Source organism: Mus caroli, unplaced genomic scaffold (assembly GCF_978045245.1).
Source record: "Mus caroli unplaced genomic scaffold, Mus_caroli_1 scaffold_15, whole genome shotgun sequence".
NCBI lineage: Eukaryota > Metazoa > Chordata > Mammalia > Rodentia > Muridae > Mus > Mus caroli.
The window spans coordinates 9,679,670-9,703,441 of NW_028227270.1; the positions used below are offsets into that span (position 1 = coordinate 9,679,670).

Here is a 23,772-nt window from a genome sequence, read left to right on the forward strand (position 1 = left end):
TGGGCGGTCTTTGCTAAAGCAATAGCTAATGTTTTGGATTCGTTCTGGCGTCTACTAGGAAAGGGCCTGCGTTTGTATATTATTAGGAAGCCTACAACTTCTAGGTGGACCCTCCTCTTGTTAGAGATACCGTTAAAGGTGGTGGCAGCAGACAGTGCTGAGCAGTGCGCACGCTAAACACAGAATTCATAATGCGTGGTGGTTTTGTCCCTTACCGCTGTCTTTCTGGGGGTTTGTGACTCTGTCCTTTCAGGCACCTGTCACCAGAGTAAAACAACCAGCTGTTGACTTGTGCTTAGGGATCATTTCTCGCATCTGACGCTTTTCTTGTCCTTATTTCTCCCGTAACTTTAGTCGAGAGATGGAGAATAAAGAAACCCTCAAAGGACTGCACAAGATGGAGGATCGCCCGGAGGAGAGAATGATCCGGGAGAAGCTCAAGGCGACCTGTATGCCCGCCTGGAAGCACGAGTGGTTGGAGAGGCGGAACAGGAGAGGCCCTGTGGTGAGTGCTGTGGGCCCCGGCTCTGGGGAAGGCAGCGCAGGAAGTGAGGAGCTCAACTTCCTGTGTCCTTGAAATAAGTCATAACTAAAACTCTGTCCATTGAGCAACTTAAACCATCACAGGATTGCGTTCGGTGGAGCGCATAAAGGAATACTGCCCTCTGATGGCAGGGTCTGTACTCTGAGTGGGTTTTGTACTGGGTTTTCTGAATAAAAATTCTAATTGATTTGAGACGCTTTATGTCTGATAAGGTCTAAGAATTGTGCTTCCAGAAATCTTTCAGGAAAGCAGGGGAAAAAAATCAGATTAAACAGACTTGGGGCTAAAAATAAAATTTATGGAGTCACAAGAGTAGCCAGGTTAAGAAGGGAAAGGACCCTGCATCCTGAGCTGTGATTTCCGCTCAAACAGTTGAAGATGCCGTGGTAAAATGCACTTCTGTCCAGACAGAGGAAGAGGCCTGCCGCCAGTCTCTGGAAAACACTTGGCTTATATTTTTCTTTTGAAACAGAAACAGCAATTCATTACACCCCAGCCAGCCCCTGACCAAACCCTGCCACAGTCTTCTCCTCCTTCCTCATCCCACAGGCATATTTAACATTACATCAACTACATACAAAATAAAACTCTCAGCTTTGAAGTGGTACTCTATGTCTTAGTGTCCTGCCTGCATGTTGTCTGTGTATCATATGTGGTGCCCACATGTAATGGGATCCTTCATCATTTTGTCCTTTGGAGAGGAGGGAGAGAAATAAAGGACTAAGCTTAGAAAGATTTGCTGAAACACTTTTAGATGTGAGAGAGAGTGGAGAGGGGCTTAGTTCTGCTCGGTCAAAACTAAGCAGTAGAGACCTAAGCAGTGAACACCATCAGAGCTTGGGGCGTGCTCCATCAGACCTTGGGGCGTGCTCCATCAGACCTTAGGGCGTGTTCCATCAGACCTTAGGGCGTGCTCCTCTTCAAGCTCCTGGAGCTGGAGTTATTCTACAGTGCTGTATGGCAAATCCAACCACATTAATGTTATATTGTTTAAAACTCATTTTCTCTCACTGTCTACTTTCTGGCAAATGCTTAAATACCTTGTATGTGGGGCAGGAGGAAAGAGAGAAGAGATGTGTAGAGTAAGTGACATAGCCTATAACCCTTGAGCATAATTGCCCATCTCGCATTCTGGGGCTTACAGATTTCAAGCTATCCTTAGGAAGTTTACTTTGTACTTGGAAGGTCTAATTATTTTATTTATTTATTTATTTATTTATTTTTATTCAGTTGCCTTTAAATCCTTCTTAAAACACTAAATAAATAAATAAATAAATATCTCCAAACAGGAAATTGAGGCTAAGTAAAAGCAATGTGTAAAATAACACAGATCCGCTGACGAGCAGGTACCAGATGCATGAGGCGGGCAGACGGGCAGTAAAGACTTGGGACAGATGAAGACTGTAGGCTTGGGCCAGCAAGACGGCTCCATGGCTAAAGGGCTCGCCAGCCCAGACAGACTGTCAGGGTTTGGTCCACACAGTGGAAGGAGAGAACCAGTTCATACGAGTTACACTCCGACTTCACACACAAGTAAAGAAAGAAATGCGGTTCTGGTCTGGAGAGATGGCTCAGCGATGAAAGAGTATAAGATGCTGTCCTTGCTAAGGGACTGAGTGGCTCCTGACCCCACATCTGGTGGCTCACACCTGTAACGGTCGCTCCAGGGGAGTCCCTGTCTCTGTCATCCTCAGGTCCCTGCACCCATGTGCATGTTCCCCCATAAATAAAAATAATGAAGATAAACTTTTTAAAACTATAGAAAGCTTTAAAGAACGTAGATTGTGTTATCCGAGGGTTAATGAACGGTAGGATTGGAACGAAGCGTGAGGGATGAGTGAGCAGTCCTCAGATGGAATTGTGCCGCACAGAGTGGGAGGTGCGGGAGCGCACAGTGTAGACTTCTACTGTCCTCAGGCTGCACAGCCCAGATCTGGTCCGAGAGGCCTATATTTAAACATGGCAGTAACAGCAGCAGGTTGTGTAAATTGCATGTTTCCAATTTAAGAAATTGGTCTTTAAGCTTGAAACTGCCCTGGCTTTTTCTAGCCCCTTAATCTCTCTTTTCCCCTTTGGCCCTGAGATTTGAACCTAAGGCTCCGTGCATGCTGAGAAACCTCTGTACCACCAGGCTGTGCTGCCAGCCCTTCCCTGCCTTCTTGAGCTACACTTTAAAAATATTGTAAAATAACAATTTTTATGATAGTATAAGGCGATCAAACTGTATTTGACGAGTTAATGCCCATTGTTGTTTGTATTGCCTACACTTTTTCCAAATGTAGAGGAGTAGTTCTTCAGTTTCACTGAATAATCCTTGAAGTGCTAACTTTTCTGCATTTGATTCCTAATTTAAGTTAATTGTGAAGATGAAATGAGCTAGAGAATGCAGTAAGTAGCAGTTCTTCCGTAATTTTGTACGGTAACCTTAATTAGTGTACACATGACATCTGTGTCAGTAAGAGTGTCCCACACCGGTGACATAAAGTCATACCAAATAAAGTGTGACCTGTTACCTGGAATATCTGTGTTAATATTGTATTAAAAACTCAGTTCATTTTCCACCCTGTGATGGTCAAATGTGCTTCTCGTATATTGTTAAGTAAAATAATGAACTACTTTCACTTCAGGTGGTGAAGCCAATCCCTATTAAAGGAGATGGATCTGAAATGAATAACTTGGCAGCTGAGCCCCAAGGAGAGGGCCAGGCAGGTTCCGCTGCACCAGCCCCCAAGGGCCGACGAAGCCCGTCTCCTGGCAGCTCTCCGTCAGGGCGCACGGTGAAGCCGGAATCCCCAGGAGTGAGACGGAAACGAGTGTCCCCGGTGCCTGTAAGTTAAGATTCAAACCCATTCTGTTCATGGCTGTCCTCTTTGGCTCGTTCACGACACAGAGAGGGTAGCCCAGCTGTGCCAGAGAGCAGCAGCTTTCAAAGTGTGGTCTGAAGTGATTCACAAGGAGCACGGGTCCTAGGAACCACAAGATGCTCTGTCTGTCAGGTCACAACTAGGCCCCCGAGATGCTCTGTGGACATTGGTCAGGTCAAAACTAGTTTTATACAAAAACCAGTGCTTTGTCTGCCTTTCAGTGCACCAGTAACTGATAAAGTCGCTAGTGTTCCCGCCCCAGTTGGCAGTAAAATACAACATCAGAATCAGGGTTTCCCCTTTATTAGCACCTACGCATTGTGTGAATCATTGGCCTTGATACCTGTTTTCATATCTCCTGCCCACCTGCCTTACACTAACCCCTCAGAATTCATGCTCTTATTGCTATGTATGGTCTATGAATGAAAAGGGCTACTTTGATTTAAGAATGCCTTTGTGAATGAAATAGAAATTATGTTTTTTGAATCTCAGTGTGTATTAAATATTTATAAAATGGGATGCTTGCATAAAAAGCACTTCTGCCGTACCCTAAAATGTGGTCACCATCTCAAGGAGAAGCAGTTATGCAGTTGCTGGAGCTGTGATCGTCCTGTTCTCACAGAACAGAATCATTCATTGAAAAAAAATGGCCAACGAAGTACGGTGGCGTGGACGTGTATTTAGCAGACGTTTTTCTCTAAAGCAAACTAAATGAAACTGTCTCTTCAAAGAAAATAAAGTACTTTTAACCACTGATAAGATTTGAGGTTCCAAAGCAAAAATTTTAATTTTAGAAGACAGTTCCCACCGTGCTTGATGGTTTCTCAGTATTTAGACCTTTCTGAGACAGATGATATATAAAAAAAAAAAACTTTTTTAATACTGCATGATTAAGTATGTCTTTGTTACTTAGTAAACTTGCACTTCCCAGATAATTAAGTGTATGCTGAAGGGAAATCATTCGTAGGACCCATTCAGGACATGAAGTGTACCCTGTGGATTAAACGCGCTAGTAAGAAAAAGCAGAGAGAGATCTTTCCTAGCCACATGGCAGCTGCCTCCATTGCTGGAGAGAGGGAGGGCTCAGTAGCTGAGGGCACTTGCCACTCTTCCTGCTCCCACAAGGTGGCTCCAGCTACGTGTAATCCACCACTGGGGAATCTCATGCCCTCTTCTGGTTTTGTGGGCACTACACTACACAGTACAGTGCTCATCATGCATGCGGGTAAACTTCCTGTACACATAAAATAAAAGTAAAAGGATGTAAAGAAATCAGAGACTGTTGTTGGAGCTTGGGGAGGGGGTGATGGGCAGCTATAGTGTCATAGAGAAGAGGCATGCTTTTTCTGAAAAGGCTCTCAAAATATCCCTTCCTTCGGAAGTCGGATTCCTTTTTTTTTTTTTTTTGTATGTGTGATTTAATCAACACATATCACAGCAGACCAGAGAGCTTTTCATGTTAAATCAGACATCGGAGAGATAAGATAGCACGGGGCAGTAGAGACCCTAGTGGTGGAAATGCACTTCTGCGTTTGAAGAGTGAGTGAATGGCGCTGTGCACAAGGAAAACCTTACGTTTCCCTGGTCGTTTAAAGCACATAGATCCACCCAAAGTAGACTTTGATCACTAACTAACACTGGTGACGACTCTGTAACTGGGACCGGCTCAGACATTTGAGAACTGGGGACAGGAGCTTCTTCTCTGCTCCTGATGGCCTCTGCTCAAGCTGAGGCGGCTTCGTGGGTGGAGTGAGGGGTGGGGGTGCTGTTGGTGGCTGCCTCCTGGAATGGCTGCGGGACCAGAGCAGAAGCTACTTCGTGCGAGATCCATTCTCAAATCCATGTGCATCTTGATTCCATGAGGCACCAAAGGGAAGGAGGACCCTGACTATGGAGAGACAGAATGGTGCCTTTCTGTGCCCCTTGCCCCAGACCACAGTAAGGACGAGCTAGGCACCATTAGCCTGAAGTTGTTTCTATACTTGGAAATCAGACTGAGCTTTCATGGACTGCAGACAGACAGACAGACTGCCTATTTGTTGCATAGCTGAGGTGTGCCTATCACACACACACACACACACACACACACACACACGGCCAAGGCTCCTTACAGCCACACACACACACACACACACACACACACACACACACACGGCCAAGGCTCCTTACAGCCAGTCCAGCAATTGCTTCACCTTGCTTTGTGTTCGGCCTGCACAGGCTGGCTGGACATTGCTAAGCCGTCTCTCTGATGACTCCAGGTTTTGAGTCTGCCCAATCCATGGGGTGCTTCTTTGCTCAAGTACACTGTGACCTGCAGTTGCTCTGTTAGCCCCAGGCTTTGCGTTAGCCCCAGGGATACTGGTGTGAACATTCACATACAAGTTTGTGTGTGGACATGTTTTCACTTCTCTTCAGTTCATACCTAGGGGTGGGATTCCTAGGTGTTAATGTGACATTTTCAGAAACCGTTACACCGTCCCTTCGCCCCGGCATCTGCACCCTGTCCCACCACCAGAGGGGTCTGGGAAGCTTTACGGCTTGATGCTATTTATGCCGTCGTTGCAACGTTCAGGCCAGGCATCTCCACCAACCATAATCCCTACTGGGCGTTGATGACAAGACCAAGTTCCGGTCTTGGTCTTGGTCAGCCTCAAGGGGGTGTTGTAAAGGAGGAAGCGCCTGCAGGGGTCAGGGGAGGGGGCGTCCATGGGGGAGGGGGTCCATGTGAATGCAGTCATGGGGAGCCAGAAGCCCAGAGATTGCGTGTTTACAGTCACTGCAAGAAACAGTCACTTTATGCCTTTAACATATGCTTTGAGCTCAAACAGTACTTTAGGAAGACCCAGGGTTATGGAGTAGTCTATAAAATGACCATATGCTTGTCTCCCAGGCAAAGATTTATCATCTCTTCTAGGAATGACTGAGATTCTAAAATGAGTTGTGTCAGGTTACAGCATATACTTCCTCCAGGAAGCCGTTTTTTTTTAAATCTGGGAATATAATCTGCCGCATGGCTTTCTGGTATGACCAGTTAATTTCTTATCAAGAAGTGAGAAATTTACCTAATAAAAAACAATGTTGTGAAGTTCCAGAGTGGCAGAATCACACCACCCCGAAGAGCCCCGTCACCGGATGGCTTCTCCCCGTACAGCCCAGAGGAGACGAGCCGCCGCGTGAACAAAGTGATGAGAGCCCGGCTGTACCTGCTGCAGCAGATAGGACCTAACTCTTTCCTGATTGGAGGAGACAGTCCAGACAATAAATACCGGGTGTTTATTGGGCCACAGGTAGTGTCCAACACTATTTTATACTTCATTGGTATATGGTACCATTTTTAGCCTGCGTACTAGGAAATGGTTTTTCTTCTTCTTGTGTGTGTGTGTGTGGTTAGAAACTGTACAAGTGTCACTTCACCCCGGAGGTTTCTTTGGATTCTTCGTCCTGTTCGTGGTGTTTGCTTTGTTACTGTTTTCATTTTCATGTCTTACAGTGCATCTAGCTTACTTCAGATTCAGTTTGTAGCCTAGGCTTGCCCTAAATTCACAGTGATCCTCCTGCGTCAGCTTTGCAGCCACTAGAATTACAGGCGTGTCTCTGCAGGGCTCAGTTTTATAAGGTCCTTACCTGAGATGCGTTCTGTTTAGTAAGTTAAAGTGAGCTTAAAATGCATCTAGGCTGTGCATGATGTTTTGACTATAGCTTAGTATCTTGAATAAAATAAATTCAATCTATCAAATACATTCATTGAAAGCAGATTAATGCATGGCGATGTGTCTTTATGTGAGAATGATGAAGAATGTTAGTAGAAACTTCAATAAAATGGACTTGAAATGCCAGAGCATGATAACCAGAGGCATTCTCACCGATGTATTCACGGCGGTTTTCCTTCTCTTCTGCAGAACTGCAGCTGTGGGCGCGGAGCATTCTGTATTCACCTCTTGTTTGTCATGCTCCGGGTGTTTCAGCTAGAACCCTCTGACCCCATGTTATGGAGAAAAACTTTAAAAAATTTTGAGGTAATTCTTCAACATACAACTCTGGGGTAAAATTGGCAGCAGACTTGTATGGCGCATCGTGAATTTTACCAAGAGCACTGAATGAAATAGACGGTGACCATGTTGGGCACGTGAAGCTACAAAAGAACTATCTGAGGCCTTTAAAGGTTCTTTGGTGATTTCCTGAGTGACAGATGGTTTGGTTTTCCTTCTCCTAAACTGTAAAAGGCAGGAAACACTGTGCTGCGGTAAACGTCGTTGTCCTTAGTAAGCTACGTTCTTACGTTGGAAGCTCTTAAATCAGCTCTATGCAAACTTTATGCAAATAAGGACGAATAATTCACCTCTTCATGTGCATAATTGTGGCATCCATATCATTGACGCTGTCTTTTTCCAATGTTAGGTTGAGAGTTTGTTCCAGAAATACCACAGTAGGCGTAGCTCGAGAATCAAAGCTCCATCCCGGAATACCATCCAGAAGTTTGTGTCACGCATGTCAAATTGTCACACACTGTCATCGTCTAGCACATCTACATCTAGTTCAGAAAACAGGTTTGTACTGGTCACAGGGTGGAGCACTGATGTACTGGCACACGGTAATTTTAGGGGTCTTTTATTTTTTTACTTACTGAATTGCTAGACAATGATGTTATTGAGTCTTGGCTTTTCATGTTCAAATCAAAGGTAAAGGCTATTAAAGGTCACGTGAAGCCGCTTTGCTCTCCACACTATAGCACTGGAAATGACGTATCAGAAATTAACATAATGTCCACTTTTGTGAGAAAGCAGGCAGCAGGTGTAAACGAATGAGAGGCTGCTCTGTCAGACATTACTGTAGCCAAGCCCCCGACAGCGCTGTTCCCTCCTGTTCTTATGTTGGGTAGATTTTGTCACTGTTCCACAGGTAATAAAGCTGAGGCAACTGTAAAGTAGAAGGAAACATCGGTAACGCTTTTATAAATAAACTGTATGCAAGGCAAAGCGGTTTTCCAAAATCACTTTTAAGTATGGGATTTTTATATCCTATAACATCAGTACTCCGTTCGTATCTGTTTCCAGAGTCTGTACCTGGGAGAAGGTGAGCTTGTACTCGGTCAGTAGGCAGGGCAGCTGTAGGATAGGAGGTCACCATCACTCATGGTTACTGCATACAGTCTACAGTGCTTCACAAACGCTCCAAGACACAGTGGCTGGAAAGATGACCAAGACAAGCTCCGAGGGATGCAAAATGCAGCCTAAAAGAATAGATGGGTGTTTTAAGTCTCTGGTATTCTGTGGAGACTGTTATCTGCTCCGTAACAGAACTTTTCTTTCTGTTCTGTGGCACTACCTCTTTGGTGTAAAAACGAGATGATTCGGTTACTGCAGAAAGGAGACCAGGTATCTGTGTTCTTGGCTCCCTGTTTGAGAAGCACTGGCCGTGGGAGGTCTCATCTGCATCCCATCACAGACCCTCAAGTTCATAACTGCCTCAGAATTAACGGAGCAGAGGGAAGTGGTGCTGAGGCCCACTGAGCAGATGTTCATCTGTGGAAAACACAAAGATTTGTGAAGTGAAAGATCTTCTGGCTTCCTTAGATGTGGATGGAGCCAGAAGAGGCGGCATAACTCGTTTAAGTCATAGCATGACCAGTGTGCGGGTGTCTTGACTCCTATCCCAGGTTTCTTTCTGTTTCTGAGTAGATGGGGAGACTTAGGGAGGTTGGTCTCTTCTTTATCAAGCTTGAGAAACCAAACTTATTTTTTCTTTTTCGTTGAAGAAAGAAAATAATGTTTAAAGCTAGATAGCTAAAGCTTAGATCAGAAGTTCCTAAGGTGAGCCAAGGATACATTGATATGGGACAGGACCCGAAGTTTCCAGGTGCATTGGTATATCAGCAGTGTGGGCACAGAGTTTGCCATGTTGTGTAATTTGTTCCACATAATCACATATTTTTATAGAAAAAATAAGTAATAAAAAGGACACCTAAAGGGAGATTCATCTGGGGTCTAATTTTATAAAAGTTTCAAATGATATCTCAAAAAAATAGAAAATAGAGAAGGAGGCTCCGGGCGTGGTGGCGCACGCCTTTAATCCCAGCACTCGGGAGGCAGAGGCAGGCGGATTTCTGAGTTCGAGGCCAGCCTGGTCTACAGAGTGAGTGCCAGGACAGCCAGGGCTACACAGAGAAACCCTGTCTCGAAAAACAAAAAACAAAAAACAAAAAACAAAAAAAAGAGAGAAGGAGGCTCTAGAGGTGGCCCAGCAGTAAAGAGCACCAACTGCTATTCCAGAGGACCCAGGTTCAATTCCCAGCACCGCATGGTAGCTAACAGCTGTCCGTAATAACTCCAGTTCCAGGGCATCTGACACCCTGTTCTGGACTCCACAGGCACCAGGTATGCGTGTGGCATATATATGTACATACAGACAAAACAGATGCATGCAATAAAAATTCAAAATAAACAAGATTAAAGCATACTGAAAATATACAAAACCCTTCTAAAAACTGAAAGCGCAAAGGTGATCCTAGAAAGAAAATAGTCATGAAATAAATTTGTTTGAAGTTTTTGTTTTATTTTGTTTTTCGAGACAGAGTTTCTCAGTGTTGTCCCTGGCTGTCCTGGAACTCGGGCTGGCCTCAAACTCAGAGACCCGCCTGCCTCTGCCTCCTGAGTGCTGGGATTAAAGGTGTGCACCACCACCACCCGGGTCATAAAAGAAAATTTTGAAGAGGCTAGTAAACATGTCAGTGAACCCAATAACATTCTGAAAAAATGCGTAATAAAAAGCACAGCAGGTAGAGACGAGGAAGGTAGGAAAGGGTGAGCCAGAGCACAGTAGGAGGGCGTCTGTGGGTGGGGATGCGTGGTGAGTCCAGGACCTGTGCTTTCTACATCATGAAAATAACATTTATGAATTTTTATTTAAAAACGAATATTTATATAAAATTTTGTATTTCTCCATATAAATGAATATACATATATGTGGGGAAATGGCACATTTTACTTAGGTAATTAAGGGGACTTTTGTAATGCAACAGGCCTGTTCGTGAGAGGCGCTCCACTGTATGGAAAGCAGATCGACCTCCCGGGGGTGCAGAGGGGGCGTGGCTTCCTGAAGCGTTTTCCTCTCCTGCTCTAGAGCAGGCACTAGCCAGACCTGTGCATTGAAGAAACATACCATCCTCAGTAGGTCTTACATGTGGCTGTTTGTTATGTGTGGCGTAGCGTAGTGAAAATATAGAAACAGGTTTAAATAGCCAGCGACGAATGAATGATTAAAGCATACCCACGCCGTAGCCAGACGTGGTGACGCACGCACGTGATCCACGCGTGCCGGAGGCTGAGAGAGAGCTACAGTGAGTCTGAGGCCATTTGGGCTGTGTAGGGAGTTCCAGGCCAACTTGGGGTACACAGAAGGGCCCTGTACACTGCACTGCCCCCCAGACATGTCCATGCTATGACTATGCCATGTAACCATTGAAATTACTAACCCTGAAGACTACTGAGTACTGTGGGAAATATTGATAAGTGAAACCTTACTTGAGTTCTATTGCTTACTTATACCGATTATATATATATATATATATATATATATGAAATTATAGGTGTATAAAAACTAGGGCAGAGTTATAATGGTCACTAATAGCTATGACATATACTATTTACTATTACAGTTATGTCATTTTCTTTAAGTGTTTATGTCAGTCATGCCCTAGTAAGCTCAAGTAGTTTTCATTGATAATATGAAAGTGAGTGGAAGCCGGGCGTGGTAGCGTGCACCTTTAATCCCAGCACTCAGGAGGCAGAGGCAGGCGGATATCTGAGTTCGAGGACAGCCTGGTCTACAAAGTGAGTTCCAGGACAGCCAGGGCTACACAGAGAAACCCTGTCTCGAAAAAAAGTGAGTGGATGTGGCCATTGTCCATAAAACTTTATTTATAAAATAGGCCACATGTTGACTAGATAACTTTCCCTTTGATACTCGCTGTTACGTGTGACTTTTAAAACATCAAAAATTAGACTAAAAAATGTTTATGATGATTTCTTAAATTGTAAAACTAAGAATACATCTAGAGTGTCAGTGGTAAGCAGATACATATATAGTTAGAATCTATCAAATCAGTAAACATTATGCCACCATGATGTGTCCATGGCTGGTCAGAGGGATCATTTCAGGGATACGAACCTCCTTTCGTGGGTTGTAGTTCCTCCATTCACAGTAGGGACAGTCTAACTCACGTACAATCTGTGAATCCAGTTCCATGGTTCTGCTCCTGAATTCCTGTGTGTTAACAGGCGGGAAGTGGTGCACATCTTTAATCCCACCACTCGGTAGGCAGAGGCAGACGGATCTCTGAAGGAAGGAAGGACTGACTGCCCTGCAGTTGCTATGTGATCACATGGTGTCATCCAACGGGAATCTGTGGCTAATGGGTGCTTATTCCAGAGACGTCTTCCGGGGTTGGGCGCTCAATGTTTTGCTTCTTTCCCTCACAGCATCAAGGATGAAGAGGAGCAGATGTGTCCCATCTGCTTGCTGGGCATGCTGGATGAGGAGAGCCTGACTGTGTGTGAAGATGGCTGCAGGAACAAGCTGCACCACCATTGCATGTCCATCTGTAGGTGTCCCCTCCCCCACGCTCAACCTGGCTGGGCTCTGCTTGGCGGCTTTACTCGGGGTTGTGGGGACATTGTCTGGAGCAGAAGGGAGTCCTGTTTAAGCTCCATGTAGAGTTTCTGCAGCCTGGGTTATAGGGTCTGTGTAGATTGAAGAAAGGAGTATATGTCCAGTAATGCAGGTAGAAATGGAAGGAACATAGGCTGAAAAGCTCCCAGCCCAGAAGCTGTGAGGACAGAAAGGGTGGAAGACCTGGACAGGCTTTCCAGAGGGTGAGTCTGCAAGGCTAGCCACAGAATGGACTGGGGAAGATGCTATGAGGGATGTTCAGCACAGCAGTGTTATCACGGGTGATGGTAGCATTTGTACAAGCATCAGGATTGACTCCACTGCAGTGTATGAGGCTCCTTCTATATCCGTCTTACACTAACCATCATGAATGCTGAGGACTTTATACTTAAACGTTGACATTTTCATGATATTTTTCCTTTATATTTTTCAGGGGCGGAAGAGTGTAGAAGAAATAGAGAGCCTCTAATATGTCCCCTTTGTAGATCTAAGTGGAGATCCCATGACTTCTACAGGTAGTAATTTTGAATATCTGATTTGTATATGTTCAACAAAAAATTAAAATGATGTCCTCTAGGCCTTCATGGTAGTACACACCTGTAATCCCAGCTCTTGGTGGAGCTGAGGCAGGAGGATCGTGGGTTCAAGGCTAGCCTGAGCTACAGCAAACCTGGTCCCAATAAATAAATGAATAAATGAATGAATGAATGAGGGGACTTATATCTGTTAATATCTTGCGGCTAAGTTTTGTTATTTTTCATTTTAGCCATGAGTTATCAATAAATAAATAAATAAATAAATAAGGGACTTATATCTGTTAATATCTTGCAGCTAAGTTTTGTTATTTTTCATTTTAGCCATGAGTTATCAATAAATAAATTAATAAATAAATGGGGGGACTTATATCTGTTAATATCTTGCAGCTAAGTTTTGTTATTTTTCATTTTAGCCATGAGTTATCAAGCCCCGTGGAGTCCCCCGCCTCCCTGCGAGCTGTCCAGCAGCCATCCTCCCCGCAGCAGCCCGTGGCCGGATCACAGCGGAGGAATCAGGAGAGCAGTTTTAACCTTACTCATTTTGGAACCCAGCAGATTCCTTCCGCTTACAAAGATTTGGCCGAGCCATGGATTCAGGTAGGTATCCCTTTATGTAATTCCCAGAGAGTCCTGTTGGCCATGTCCCGTGTTTGTCCCCGTCCCTCAGCTGTTTCTGATTTAGGGAAGCACTTGCCTTGTGTGACTCCTAGCATGCTAAAACCTTAAATCTGGCTTCTGGGTTATTATTTTCTATATTCACGTTGCACAGCCTACACTTTAAAGTTCCTTTGTAGTTTCACCTATCTCCCGTGTCTCTTCCTAACCTAACATACGTAAGAGGCTGTGCAAGGGGGGGAGGTGCCGCCCTTCAGAGCTGACTTCCCCCCGTGTAATCCCCGTTCCTGGCAAGTGTGTCTGCTGTGCGCCTGTTTCCTGCTGTGTAAACCCAGTTTCCCCCTTCTGTGTCACCCTGGTACACAGCAGGGCACTTGGTGAGAGGACACATGAGGACTCGGATTTCTCAGGTTTGGGTTTTTTGGTTGCCTTTACCTCCTCAGAATAGTTTTTCATCCTCCGTGAACTTAGGTTTTGGTTGGCCAACTTATAAATTATTTTCATGGTCACTTGAATGCTTACTGTACTATTTTCAAATGTAGGATCTATAGCCAGTGCTTCCAGTAGATAGTATAGTGAGATAGGAGTGAGGTCAGATAAGCACCACGTGGCTAGTTGGCAGGCTCTGGGTGCTGGGCTGTTTGTGAGGCATCTTAAATCATCCAATGGCTCTGATAGAAAAAGGCTGCCTTTCAGCTTCGCGGCTCCTCCTTCTGCGGTCTTGAAATGTACTCTTCCTGTTAACCACCCGCTCCTTACCAATCTGATAAAATCCACAGAATTTATAGGCACAGCTTAATTCTTCCATCTGGTTTGTGAGCAGTATCCTGCGGAGAGGCACATCTCCTTGTCTATTCTCAGCCATTAGATGCCACTGTTTTGAGGCTGTCACCGGCTGTGTTTTGCTTTATCTTAGGACATCATGGAAGGTTGATTAACTGAAGCAGTGCAGGAAGCTCGAGGGTCTTGCTGGTTTATTCTCCTTAGAGTTTCTTGGTAACAGAACACATGTAAATACATCAGAACTTGTTCCCCAGCCCAGAATTGGGTTAAACTTACCTCTCATATTTAGAAGTTTTCACGTATATACGTCATCTTAGACATTAAGCTTACTTTTTGCTAATTGGTCATGAGGTTGATACCATTTACAATTCTCCTGTAGAGGAGGTTTGGGGCCTGATGCTGTAGCCACACAAACATCAACTCTGCTATATCATTGCCCTTTGTTAGTTTAAACAAAGCATTCTTTAGTCTCACCTTTCTCTTCTGGTCCCACCTGCTTCACCTTTTCCTACAGGCCAAAAATAACATAAATTTCTGTGGCTTTTATCTCTTAAGAAAAATATTCTGACTTGAAGTCTCCACACCACTGCTTTTCCTGCTTTTTTTCCTTTTTTTTTTTATAAAACCTTTGCTTCCTTCTCTATAAAGTATTTTAATCAAGAATATATTTGGAGTTCTTTATAGTTTTTCTCTTTTTTTCTCTCTCAGTTTTAGTGTTTTGTTTTAAGATTTATTTGTTTTATATATGTGAGTACACTATAGCTACCCTCAGACACACCAGAAGAGGGCATCGGATCCCATTACAGATGGTTGTGAGCCACCATGTGGTTGCTGGGAATTGAACTCAGGACCCCTGGAAGAGCAGTCAGTGCTCTTAACCGCAGAGTCATCTTTCCAGCCCAGGTTTTAGTATTTTTAAGCATAAAGCAAACTATGAAAATGAAGCTACCTAGTTATTAGAACTTACTCGAAGTTATTCAGTGTTAGTTCCCATGGTTACCAATCAAACTTGAGTCTGAAGGTATGTTGTGCTCTAAGTGTTGGAGTAATGAGCGTTTCAGACTAAGTGCTGCAGTGCTTTAGTGATTTTTATTGTTTTTGTGGCCAATTACCTGGAAGAAGTAACGATAGAGGGAAGAATGTGTTTCAACTTACAACTGAAGGGATGCAGCTAACCATGGGGAAAGGCATGACAGGAGGAGCTAGAGTCACACTGCATCCATAGACAGGAAGCAGAAGAGAAGAGCTTATTTCTCCTCACTCAGCCCACAAGCTGGTGCTTAGCACATTTACGCTAGGTCCCCCGCCTCAATTAACATAATCTGGAAAGCTCTCAACAGCCATTCCCATAAGTTTCTAAGTCCCATGAATTTGACAGTCAGGGAACTAGGGTGTGACCCCCCATTTCTCCCTGGATGCTATTGGCCATCGACGTGAGTGGAGAAAAGGGAGCAGAGGCAGAGAGCAGAGTTTGGACGGCTGTGACTATGGACGAAATGACCTCCAGAGTCTGCTACTTGGGAGGCTGAGACAGGAGGATTGCTTGAGTCCAGGAGTTCTAGGCTATAGTGCGCTATGCCGATCAGCTGTCCACACTAAGTTCTGCTGTTTACACTAAGTGTTTGCCATTTAAGAACGGGAGTCTGAGTATAGTGTCCAGCATGCTATAGAAAGCTGGGTGTGTTGATGTACTCGCAATCCCAGCTCAGTGGCCAGCCAACCTGGCCTAGTTAGCCTGATAGAAGAGCCCATCTCCAAAGAGAAAAAAAGAGAGAGAGAGAGAGAAGTGGACACCTCCCGAGAACAACTCCTGAAACTGACCCCTGCCCTCCACACATATACATGTGCATCCATGTGTCCACACAGAATGTGTGTATAGTAATTCCTCACTAGGAAAACATTGACAATTACAAGTATCTGTCAGATACAGTAAAGACTTGAGAGGTGGCCATGTTTTCTGTAATCATCAGAAACTTGTTAATACAGCGTGGGTTCCCTTATTTCTCATCCCGTTGTGTTTGCTTGATTCAGGTGTTTGGAATGGAGCTCGTTGGCTGCTTATTCTCTAGAAACTGGAACGTAAGGGAAATGGCCCTGAGGCGTCTTTCCCACGACGTTAGTGGGGCCCTGTTGTTGGCAAACGGGGAGAGCACTGGAAACTCTGGAGGCGGCAGTGGGGGCAGCTTAAGTGCGGGAGCGGCCAGCGGGTCCTCCCAGCCCAGCATCTCAGGGGATGTGGTGGAGGCGTGCTGCAGTGTCCTGTCTATAGTCTGCGCTGACCCTGTCTACAAAGTGTACGTTGCTGCTTTAGTAAGTATTTTATTCCATAACCATATTTTATTTATGAGTTTTCTTTCTTTGGTCTTTTGTAGATATCAGTTATAAAAAAACAAATCTTCTCTACCTTAACTTTAGAAAAATCCAAAATTTTTTTATCCCATACTCCTAAGAAATTGCAGTATTTCATTTTGTCTGTTCATATAACTTTACTGATCTTGATATACTCATGATTTCTTATGCACTGTTTGCTTTTCTACCATCTGGTAGTAATGTCTTGCTGTTCATATATTTTCTTGACTATATGACTGCATCACATATGGCCAAGTTAAAACTTCTTGATGGCATGTATGGTAATGCTAAGCCATGAATCCAGCCCTTGAAAGGAGAAAGGGGAGCGTCGGCAGTTAAGTTGGTCTTCATATTGTGAGAAAATTCAGAGGCTTTTTATGGAAAATGGCCCCCATGATGCCTCAGTTCCTCCCTGTCACTGATAAAACACCCCAGCAGAAGAAACTTACAGAGAAAAGAGGTTTGTTCTCTGGGTCACAATTCCAAAATATAGTCCGCTGTCTCAGAAATTTCTGGAAGCTGGCCACATTGCATCCTGTCAAGAAGCAGGGAAAGACAAGTGTGTCCACACTAATACATGGCTCTGCGTCTTCTGCTTACATAACCAAATCCTGGCCACAGTTCAGATGCTCACCACATAGGTTAGGAAAATCAGGACAGTCCCCAACATGGGTGCAGAGGCCCAGGCCATGTGTAATCCCAGAGTCTGTCAAATTGACAGTTGGCGCTATCTGTGGCACATGCAGTAGATGTAGACTTTCTCAGTTGACCGCAACCACTTGTCTTCCAGGAGCAGGGTAGCATGATAGAAAGGCGATGCACAGGCTAGTTTGACCTTCGCCATTTGGAGACCCCATCTTGGAGCCTTGTTTCTCAATCTCAGCAGTGTTGTGGTTGGGCAGACCTGGGGCAGGGACACCAGAGCTGCTGTCGCTGTAGGATGTTGAGCACCTCAGCTTCTAAGCACTAGACGGCTAGCAGCGTTAAACCCCCATCGCTGTCTGTCATGAGAGGGAAAACACGAAGCTTGTCTTCAGGCACTGCCAGTGACCCCCAGAGCTCAAAGCCATCCTCAGCTTAGAATACCTGCCTTGGGAGTAATTCTTATAAATTAGACAGACAGATGATAGATGGATAGATAGATATACAGATGGGATGGAAGGAAGAAAAAGAGGAAGAGGGATGGGGTACCCATGTGAAAATCAGAGGACCACTTGCAGAAGCCATGTAGTTCCGTCTGTGTGTGTTCTGGAGGTCAAACCCAAGTCTGTCACGTTTAGTGACAAGTGCCAGTGGTCGCTGAACCGTCTCGCTGGCATGATTTCTCACCTAATCTGTTTAAGCTACCTCTTGTAATCTTTTTTTCTAACACAATTTACCAGTCAGGTCTAGTGAATCTCCCTTTTAAGAAGCATGAACGGCCACAAGTATAAGTTTAGGTCAGAATTCAGTGACTTCAAAGCCCCTCACATCTAGAACACTAACTGTGCCGGTTGAACTGGGAGGAGCCAAGGAAGTCTGGCCTTGGAGATGTCAGAGATTCCAACTCTGGTTTAAGTCACTCGCTGCTGCTTTGGTTTGAACAGCCCCAGTTATCCATTCCTGTTATTACTTGTTTTCCCAGCTTGGCTCAGCTTAGGCCATTTTCTTTGATGCATTTTGAATGTGGTTAAACTGACCTTCAGGGTTTTTTTCTCCCCAGAAAACATTGAGAGCCATGCTGGTATACACTCCTTGCCACAGTCTGGCAGAAAGAATCAAACTTCAGAGACTCCTCCGGCCAGTTGTAGACACTATCCTTGTCAAGTGTGCAGATGCCAACAGGTATGGCCTCGCTTCAGAATACCTCACACTCAGGCCTTGATACATCCGCGTTAGCAAGTCTTTGAACACCACTTTGTAATATGAACTCTGAAATGACAACATAGGACCTCAAGCTTGTAAGGGCTAAGGAAAGAAACCCCAATGGCAAGTAACAGCCAGGCTAGCAAACTGCGTGGACCTGTTCATCTAAAGTACTGTGTTCAAAGCATTCTTCATGCAAAGACCCAGTGACAGGAACACTAGCTGGCATATAGAACCACCAGGAGTAAACTTACACCGTTATACCTGCCTCCGCCTCATAGGAACCACCAGCAAAGGGTCCTCTTCCAGTACTTTTAATTTAATGGAAGTTTATTGTAATAAGAGGTTTTAACTGGTTTTCAAGTTTCGCATCTTCACATAGTAGTCTTCAAAACTGAGAGAAACGCAGAGCGGTAGCAGTGAACGTGAGCGTAGGCCATGACGCTTACATCCATGGACAGCAAAGCTCCCTTTGATTTAGTAAGCCCTGGGAGCTAGGGTCGAGCCATTGCTTCTCTCCATCCGCACGATTCGAGCGGCAGAGCAGCTCAGTCTCCCTTGCTTGCTTCTGCGGCCACCCTGTTCACCTTCTCGTGCCTATTCTGCCTGAGTTATAAGTTAACCTTGTAGAGAGTTTGTAAATACGCAGGGAAAATCTTGTTTTTCAAATCTGAGGCTGGTTTAGATGGCATGTCTTACATAGCCCATTTTCTGGAACTCTGGGTTGCTTACCCTGGGTATTTGCTTGAACAATTGAGAACATAAGAAACACTGTAGAGAGATTTCATGACATTTGCAGCTCATCAGGGGAGTTGTTGACCCAGTATCTGAGGGTAAGGTTGCTTTCGTTTCTTTGTAGCCGCACGAGTCAGCTGTCCATATCTACAGTGCTGGAACTCTGCAAGGGCCAAGCAGGAGAGCTGGCGGTCGGGAGAGAAATACTTAAAGCTGGTAATTACTTCTACTTTAAAATAATGAGCACAATTTATTGTTTTCTTGACCTAACATGTCTCCTAAGACTGTTGTTGAAGTAATTTAGTAAATTGATTCAATCAGCTGTGTTAAAAGTAGGGATGTGGGCTGGTGAGATGGCTCAGTGGGTAAGAGCACCCGACTGCTCTTCTGAAGGTCCAGAGTTCAACTCCCAGCAACCACATGGTGGCTCACAACCATCCGTAACGAGATCTGGTGCCCTCTTCTGGAATGTCTGAAGACAGCTACAGTGTACTTACATATAATAAATAAATAAATCTTTAAAAAAAAAAAAGTAGGGATGAATCTAAGAGAAGTCCTTGAGACTAATATAATCCGGAAGGTTTCTGTGAGCCTTCCCATTACTTACTCGTGTTTCGTCTTAGAGTTTTACAATGCTCTTGTCCCACCATTTATCTCTCCTTCTGTAGGGTCCATCGGGGTCGGTGGTGTCGATTACGTCTTAAGTTGTATCCTTGGAAACCAAGCTGAATCAAACAACTGGCAAGAACTGCTGGGTCGCCTCTGTCTTATAGACAGGTTGCTGTTGGAATTTCCTGCTGAGTTCTATCCTCACATTGTCAGTACCGATGTCTCACAAGCTGAGCCTGTCGAAATCAGGTAATTCTTGTAGAAACCAGAACCTGTCTCTTCCTTCTTGCTCACACATCCTGCAGTGGTAGACTGATAACCCTCATATTTGAGTAGCATAGAAGCCTGGAGACGGGGCTACTTAAACATTTACAAGTTCTTCATACCAAAATGGTTTCTGTGTACAAGGGCAGGCTACACATTGCCTTTTGAAAATTGTGCATTATTTTCTGTTCATTTGAGCTTTTCCAGTCATTGAAGGTGTCCTGCCTCGGTTTCCCTCCAGGTATAAGAAGCTGCTCTCCCTCTTAGCCTTTGCCTTGCAATCCATTGACAATTCCCACTCGATGGTCGGCAAGCTCTCTCGGAGGATATATCTGAGCTCTGCCAGGATGGTGACTGCAGTGCCCGCCGTGTTTTCCAAGCTGGTAACCATGCTTAACGCTTCTGGCTCCACCCACTTCACCAGGATGCGCCGGCGTCTGATGGCTATCGCGGACGAGGTAGAAATTGCCGAGGTCATCCAGCTGGGTGCGGAGGACACTGTGGATGGGCAACAGGACAGCTTGCAGGCGCTGGCCCCCGCCAGCTGTCTAGAAAACAGCTCCCTTGAGCCCACAGTCCATAGAGAGAAAACTGGAAAAGGGTTAAGTGCTACGAGACTGAGTGCCAGCTCGGAGGACATTTCTGACAGACTGGCCGGCGTCTCTGTAGGACTTCCCAGCTCAACAACAACGGAACAACCAAAGCCAACGGTTCAAACAAAAGGCAGACCCCACAGTCAGTGTTGGAACTCCTCCCCCTTGTCTCATGCTCAGTTAATGTTCCCAGCAACATCAGCCCCTTGTTCCTCTGCCCCATCTGTCCCAGCTGGCTCTGTAACAGATATTTCTAAGCACAGACCCCAGGCATTTGTTCCCTGCAAAATACCTTCCGCATCTCCTCAAACACAGCGCAAGTTTTCTCTACAGTTCCAGAGGAACTGCTCTGAACATCGAGACTCAGACAAACTCTCCCCAGTCTTTACTCAGTCAAGACCCCCACCCTCCAGTAACATACACAGGCCAAAGCCATCCCGACCCGTCCCGGGCAGTACAAGCAAACTAGGGGATGCCACAAAAAGTAGCATGACACTTGATCTGAGCAGTGCTTCCGGGTGTGATGACAGCTTTGGCGGCGGCAGCAACAGTGGCAACGCTGTCATACCCAGCGATGAGACGGTGTTCACGCCAGTGGAGGACAAGTGCAGGTTAGATGTGAACACCGAGCTCAACTCCAGCATCGAGGACCTTCTTGAAGCATCCATGCCTTCAAGTGACACAACAGTCACTTTCAAGTCCGAAGTCGCCGTCCTCTCTCCGGAAAAGGCCGAAAATGACGACACCTACAAAGATGACGTCAATCATAATCAAAAGTGCAAAGAAAAGATGGAAGCTGAAGAAGAGGAGGCTTTAGCGATCGCCATGGCGATGTCAGCGTCTCAGGATGCCCTCCCCATCGTCCCTCAGCTGCAGGTGGAAAATGGAGAAGATATTATCATCCTTCAGCAAGATGTGAGTATAAAACCTTCACGGCCCTGGGAAAGCTCACGTTAACGTCTACTAGGAAGACAGATGTGAGTGGGTTTTGTGCATAATCAAGTGGCAATGATTTTGAGTCTCTGCAGTAGCAGCACTCAGCCTATCTGAGATACTTCTGGCCGGTTCTGAAATGACTGTCACTTACACACTTGATAACTGGTTGTTAACAGTGTCCGTTCAGAGGTCAGATTCATGCATGGCGTGGGAATTACAACAGTATTTTCTCAGTCTTCTCTCATACAATCTTGTTCTTTTAACAGTAAAATGATTCTTTGTTTACTATTCAGACACCAGAAACTCTTCCAGGCCATACCAAAGCGAAGCAACCTTACAGGGAAGACGCTGAATGGCTGAAAGGTCAGCAGATAGGCCTCGGAGCGTTTTCTTCCTGTTACCAAGCACAAGATGTGGGGACTGGAACTTTAATGGCTGTGAAGCAGGTTGGTATTGGGAGCACAGGGTGAGATTGTTCAAATTATGAAATGATGCGTGTACAACTGCGAACTCAAAGGATGAAGTGCCAGTATCCTAGGGCTTCGGTGTTAGAGGTGTGGGTTTGGTTTTGGAAGCATCACGTAGCCCAGGCTGGCCTGGAGCTTGGGACCCTCTTGCCTCTGCTTTCCTAGAGGTAGAAATACAGGGTTTTGCAGCCACACTTGACAGTTTGGAAAAGCTTCAGACTCAAGGTAGATGTTGCCAGAAGTGGCACAAACATGAACTCCTTTTAAAAGTTGAAGCTGGTCACTGTAAGATCCTGTGTGACGATGTCTGTGCTTTCCCCTCCTCTAATGATCTTGCATACTCACCAGGGTGCAGAAATAATGACTTCCCAGTTTAAAGTCACGCTGGTTGTTCCTCTGTCATTGGCTTTTCTTGTTCTTGACTGTTCTGTACAGTCAGAGTCTTGGCTACAGCACACTCCCCTTAGGTCATTTTTCTGATCTACAGCTCACTAAGCTATATTCTTCTTGTGTAGCATTATCTGACTCGTCTTCCATGTTGAGTTGCTGTGTTTATAAAGCACACGGCATCCAGGAGGGTAAATGCCACTTGCTGCCAACGTGGGAGATAGTTTGGATTTGTTCGTTTTACATCAGATCGGTTCAAAAATTTAAGAGCAGTAAAACTCAAAACCCCGTTAACGTGTCTGTGGAAACAGGTGACGTACGTCAGAAACACATCCTCGGAGCAGGAGGAGGTGGTGGAAGCGTTGAGGGAAGAGATCCGGATGATGGGCCACCTCAACCATCCAAACATCATCAGGATGCTGGGGGCCACGTGCGAGAAGAGCAACTACAACCTGTTCATTGAGTGGATGGCGGGTATGTGCGCTCTCTGAAGAGGGTCCTGCGTGCCCACAAGTGACCGGATGCCTCACTTATCAATACGTTAGGTCTCTAAAAACAAACCACTCCTAATATAAAGCTATCCACAAAAAATACTGTATTTTAAATCTAGTAAATATTAAAATTTTTCATCTTGCTGTTTTGTTTTGTTGTACTTAGAATGGAGCCCAGACCTTGTCCGTGCTAGGCAAGTTCTCTGGCACCGAGCTGTGGTCCCCAGCTCAGCAACCCTTCTTAAGAGTGATTTTAGGGCTTGGTGTAGAAGAATTTTTTTTCCCCAAAAAAAATCTGGCTTGTTTAAATCCCATGTTTCTCTTTAATAGTCATCACTAATTGTATAGATTATGTTCCTGTAAGAATGTTCCTAACAATATAAATAAAGTTACTAAGCGGGACCTGGGCCTGCAGGCAGTGTACTCAAGAGGCCAAGGCAGAAGGGTGGTTGGTCCAAGGGGGGTATGGCCTGAGCCATAATAGGTGAGAGTCTGTCTCAAATAAATAAGCAAACCTAAATAAATTCATGTTTAATTTGAAAACTTAACTGAAGATAAAACAGCACCGGGACACAAAGTTAAACCTCCCTCTCTTGAACATAGATGGAGTTCACTTCTATAATCTATGTAACAGTGACTCCAGCTAGGACGCCTAGGTTATCCAGCCAGTTGTTAAGTGCTCGTATGGTTTGAGAGTGCATCTCTAGTTCATGTTTGTATGTGCTTACTAGTGTGCCCGTGTGCGTGCAGATGTCAGAGGTCTGAGACGGTGTGTACCTCCGTCACTCTCCACCTTTGTTGGGATACAGTCTCTCTCTGACCCCGAAGCTCATCAGTTGGGCTAAGATAGCGGGCCTATGCTGAGGCCACAGTGTACAGTTTTGATAGAGGAAATCAGCTGGACTTTGAACGCGGGCTATGAGCATACCATTTCATACGAGCTCATCTTGTCGGCCTGAGAAGCTAGAGCGTTAAGAAGCCGGGCTCGGGCTGGTGAGATGGCTCAGTGGGTAAGAGCACCCCAGAGTTCAAATCCCAGCAACCACATGGTGGCTCACAACCATCCGCAACGAGATCTGGCGCCCTC

At 45.2% G+C, this 23,772-nt stretch overlaps 1 protein-coding gene across 1 annotated transcript in view; it reads left to right on the forward strand.

Moving 5' to 3' along the window:
- Nucleotides 1–23,772, forward strand: part of Map3k1 (mitogen-activated protein kinase kinase kinase 1) — a 62,481-nt gene that overhangs the window by 32,989 nt on the left and 5,720 nt on the right. The window contains exons 2-16 of the mRNA XM_085830819.1: nt 355–505; nt 3,172–3,372; nt 6,495–6,695; nt 7,308–7,424; nt 7,807–7,955; nt 11,886–12,007; nt 12,509–12,590; nt 13,025–13,208; nt 16,041–16,319; nt 18,061–18,182; nt 19,063–19,154; nt 19,607–19,796; nt 20,053–21,319; nt 21,634–21,786; nt 22,506–22,668. Of these exons, the coding sequence (XP_085686945.1) occupies nt 355–505; nt 3,172–3,372; nt 6,495–6,695; nt 7,308–7,424; nt 7,807–7,955; nt 11,886–12,007; nt 12,509–12,590; nt 13,025–13,208; nt 16,041–16,319; nt 18,061–18,182; nt 19,063–19,154; nt 19,607–19,796; nt 20,053–21,319; nt 21,634–21,786; nt 22,506–22,668 (3,473 nt within the window). The remainder of the gene's footprint in view (nt 1–354; nt 506–3,171; nt 3,373–6,494; nt 6,696–7,307; nt 7,425–7,806; nt 7,956–11,885; nt 12,008–12,508; nt 12,591–13,024; nt 13,209–16,040; nt 16,320–18,060; nt 18,183–19,062; nt 19,155–19,606; nt 19,797–20,052; nt 21,320–21,633; nt 21,787–22,505; nt 22,669–23,772) is intronic.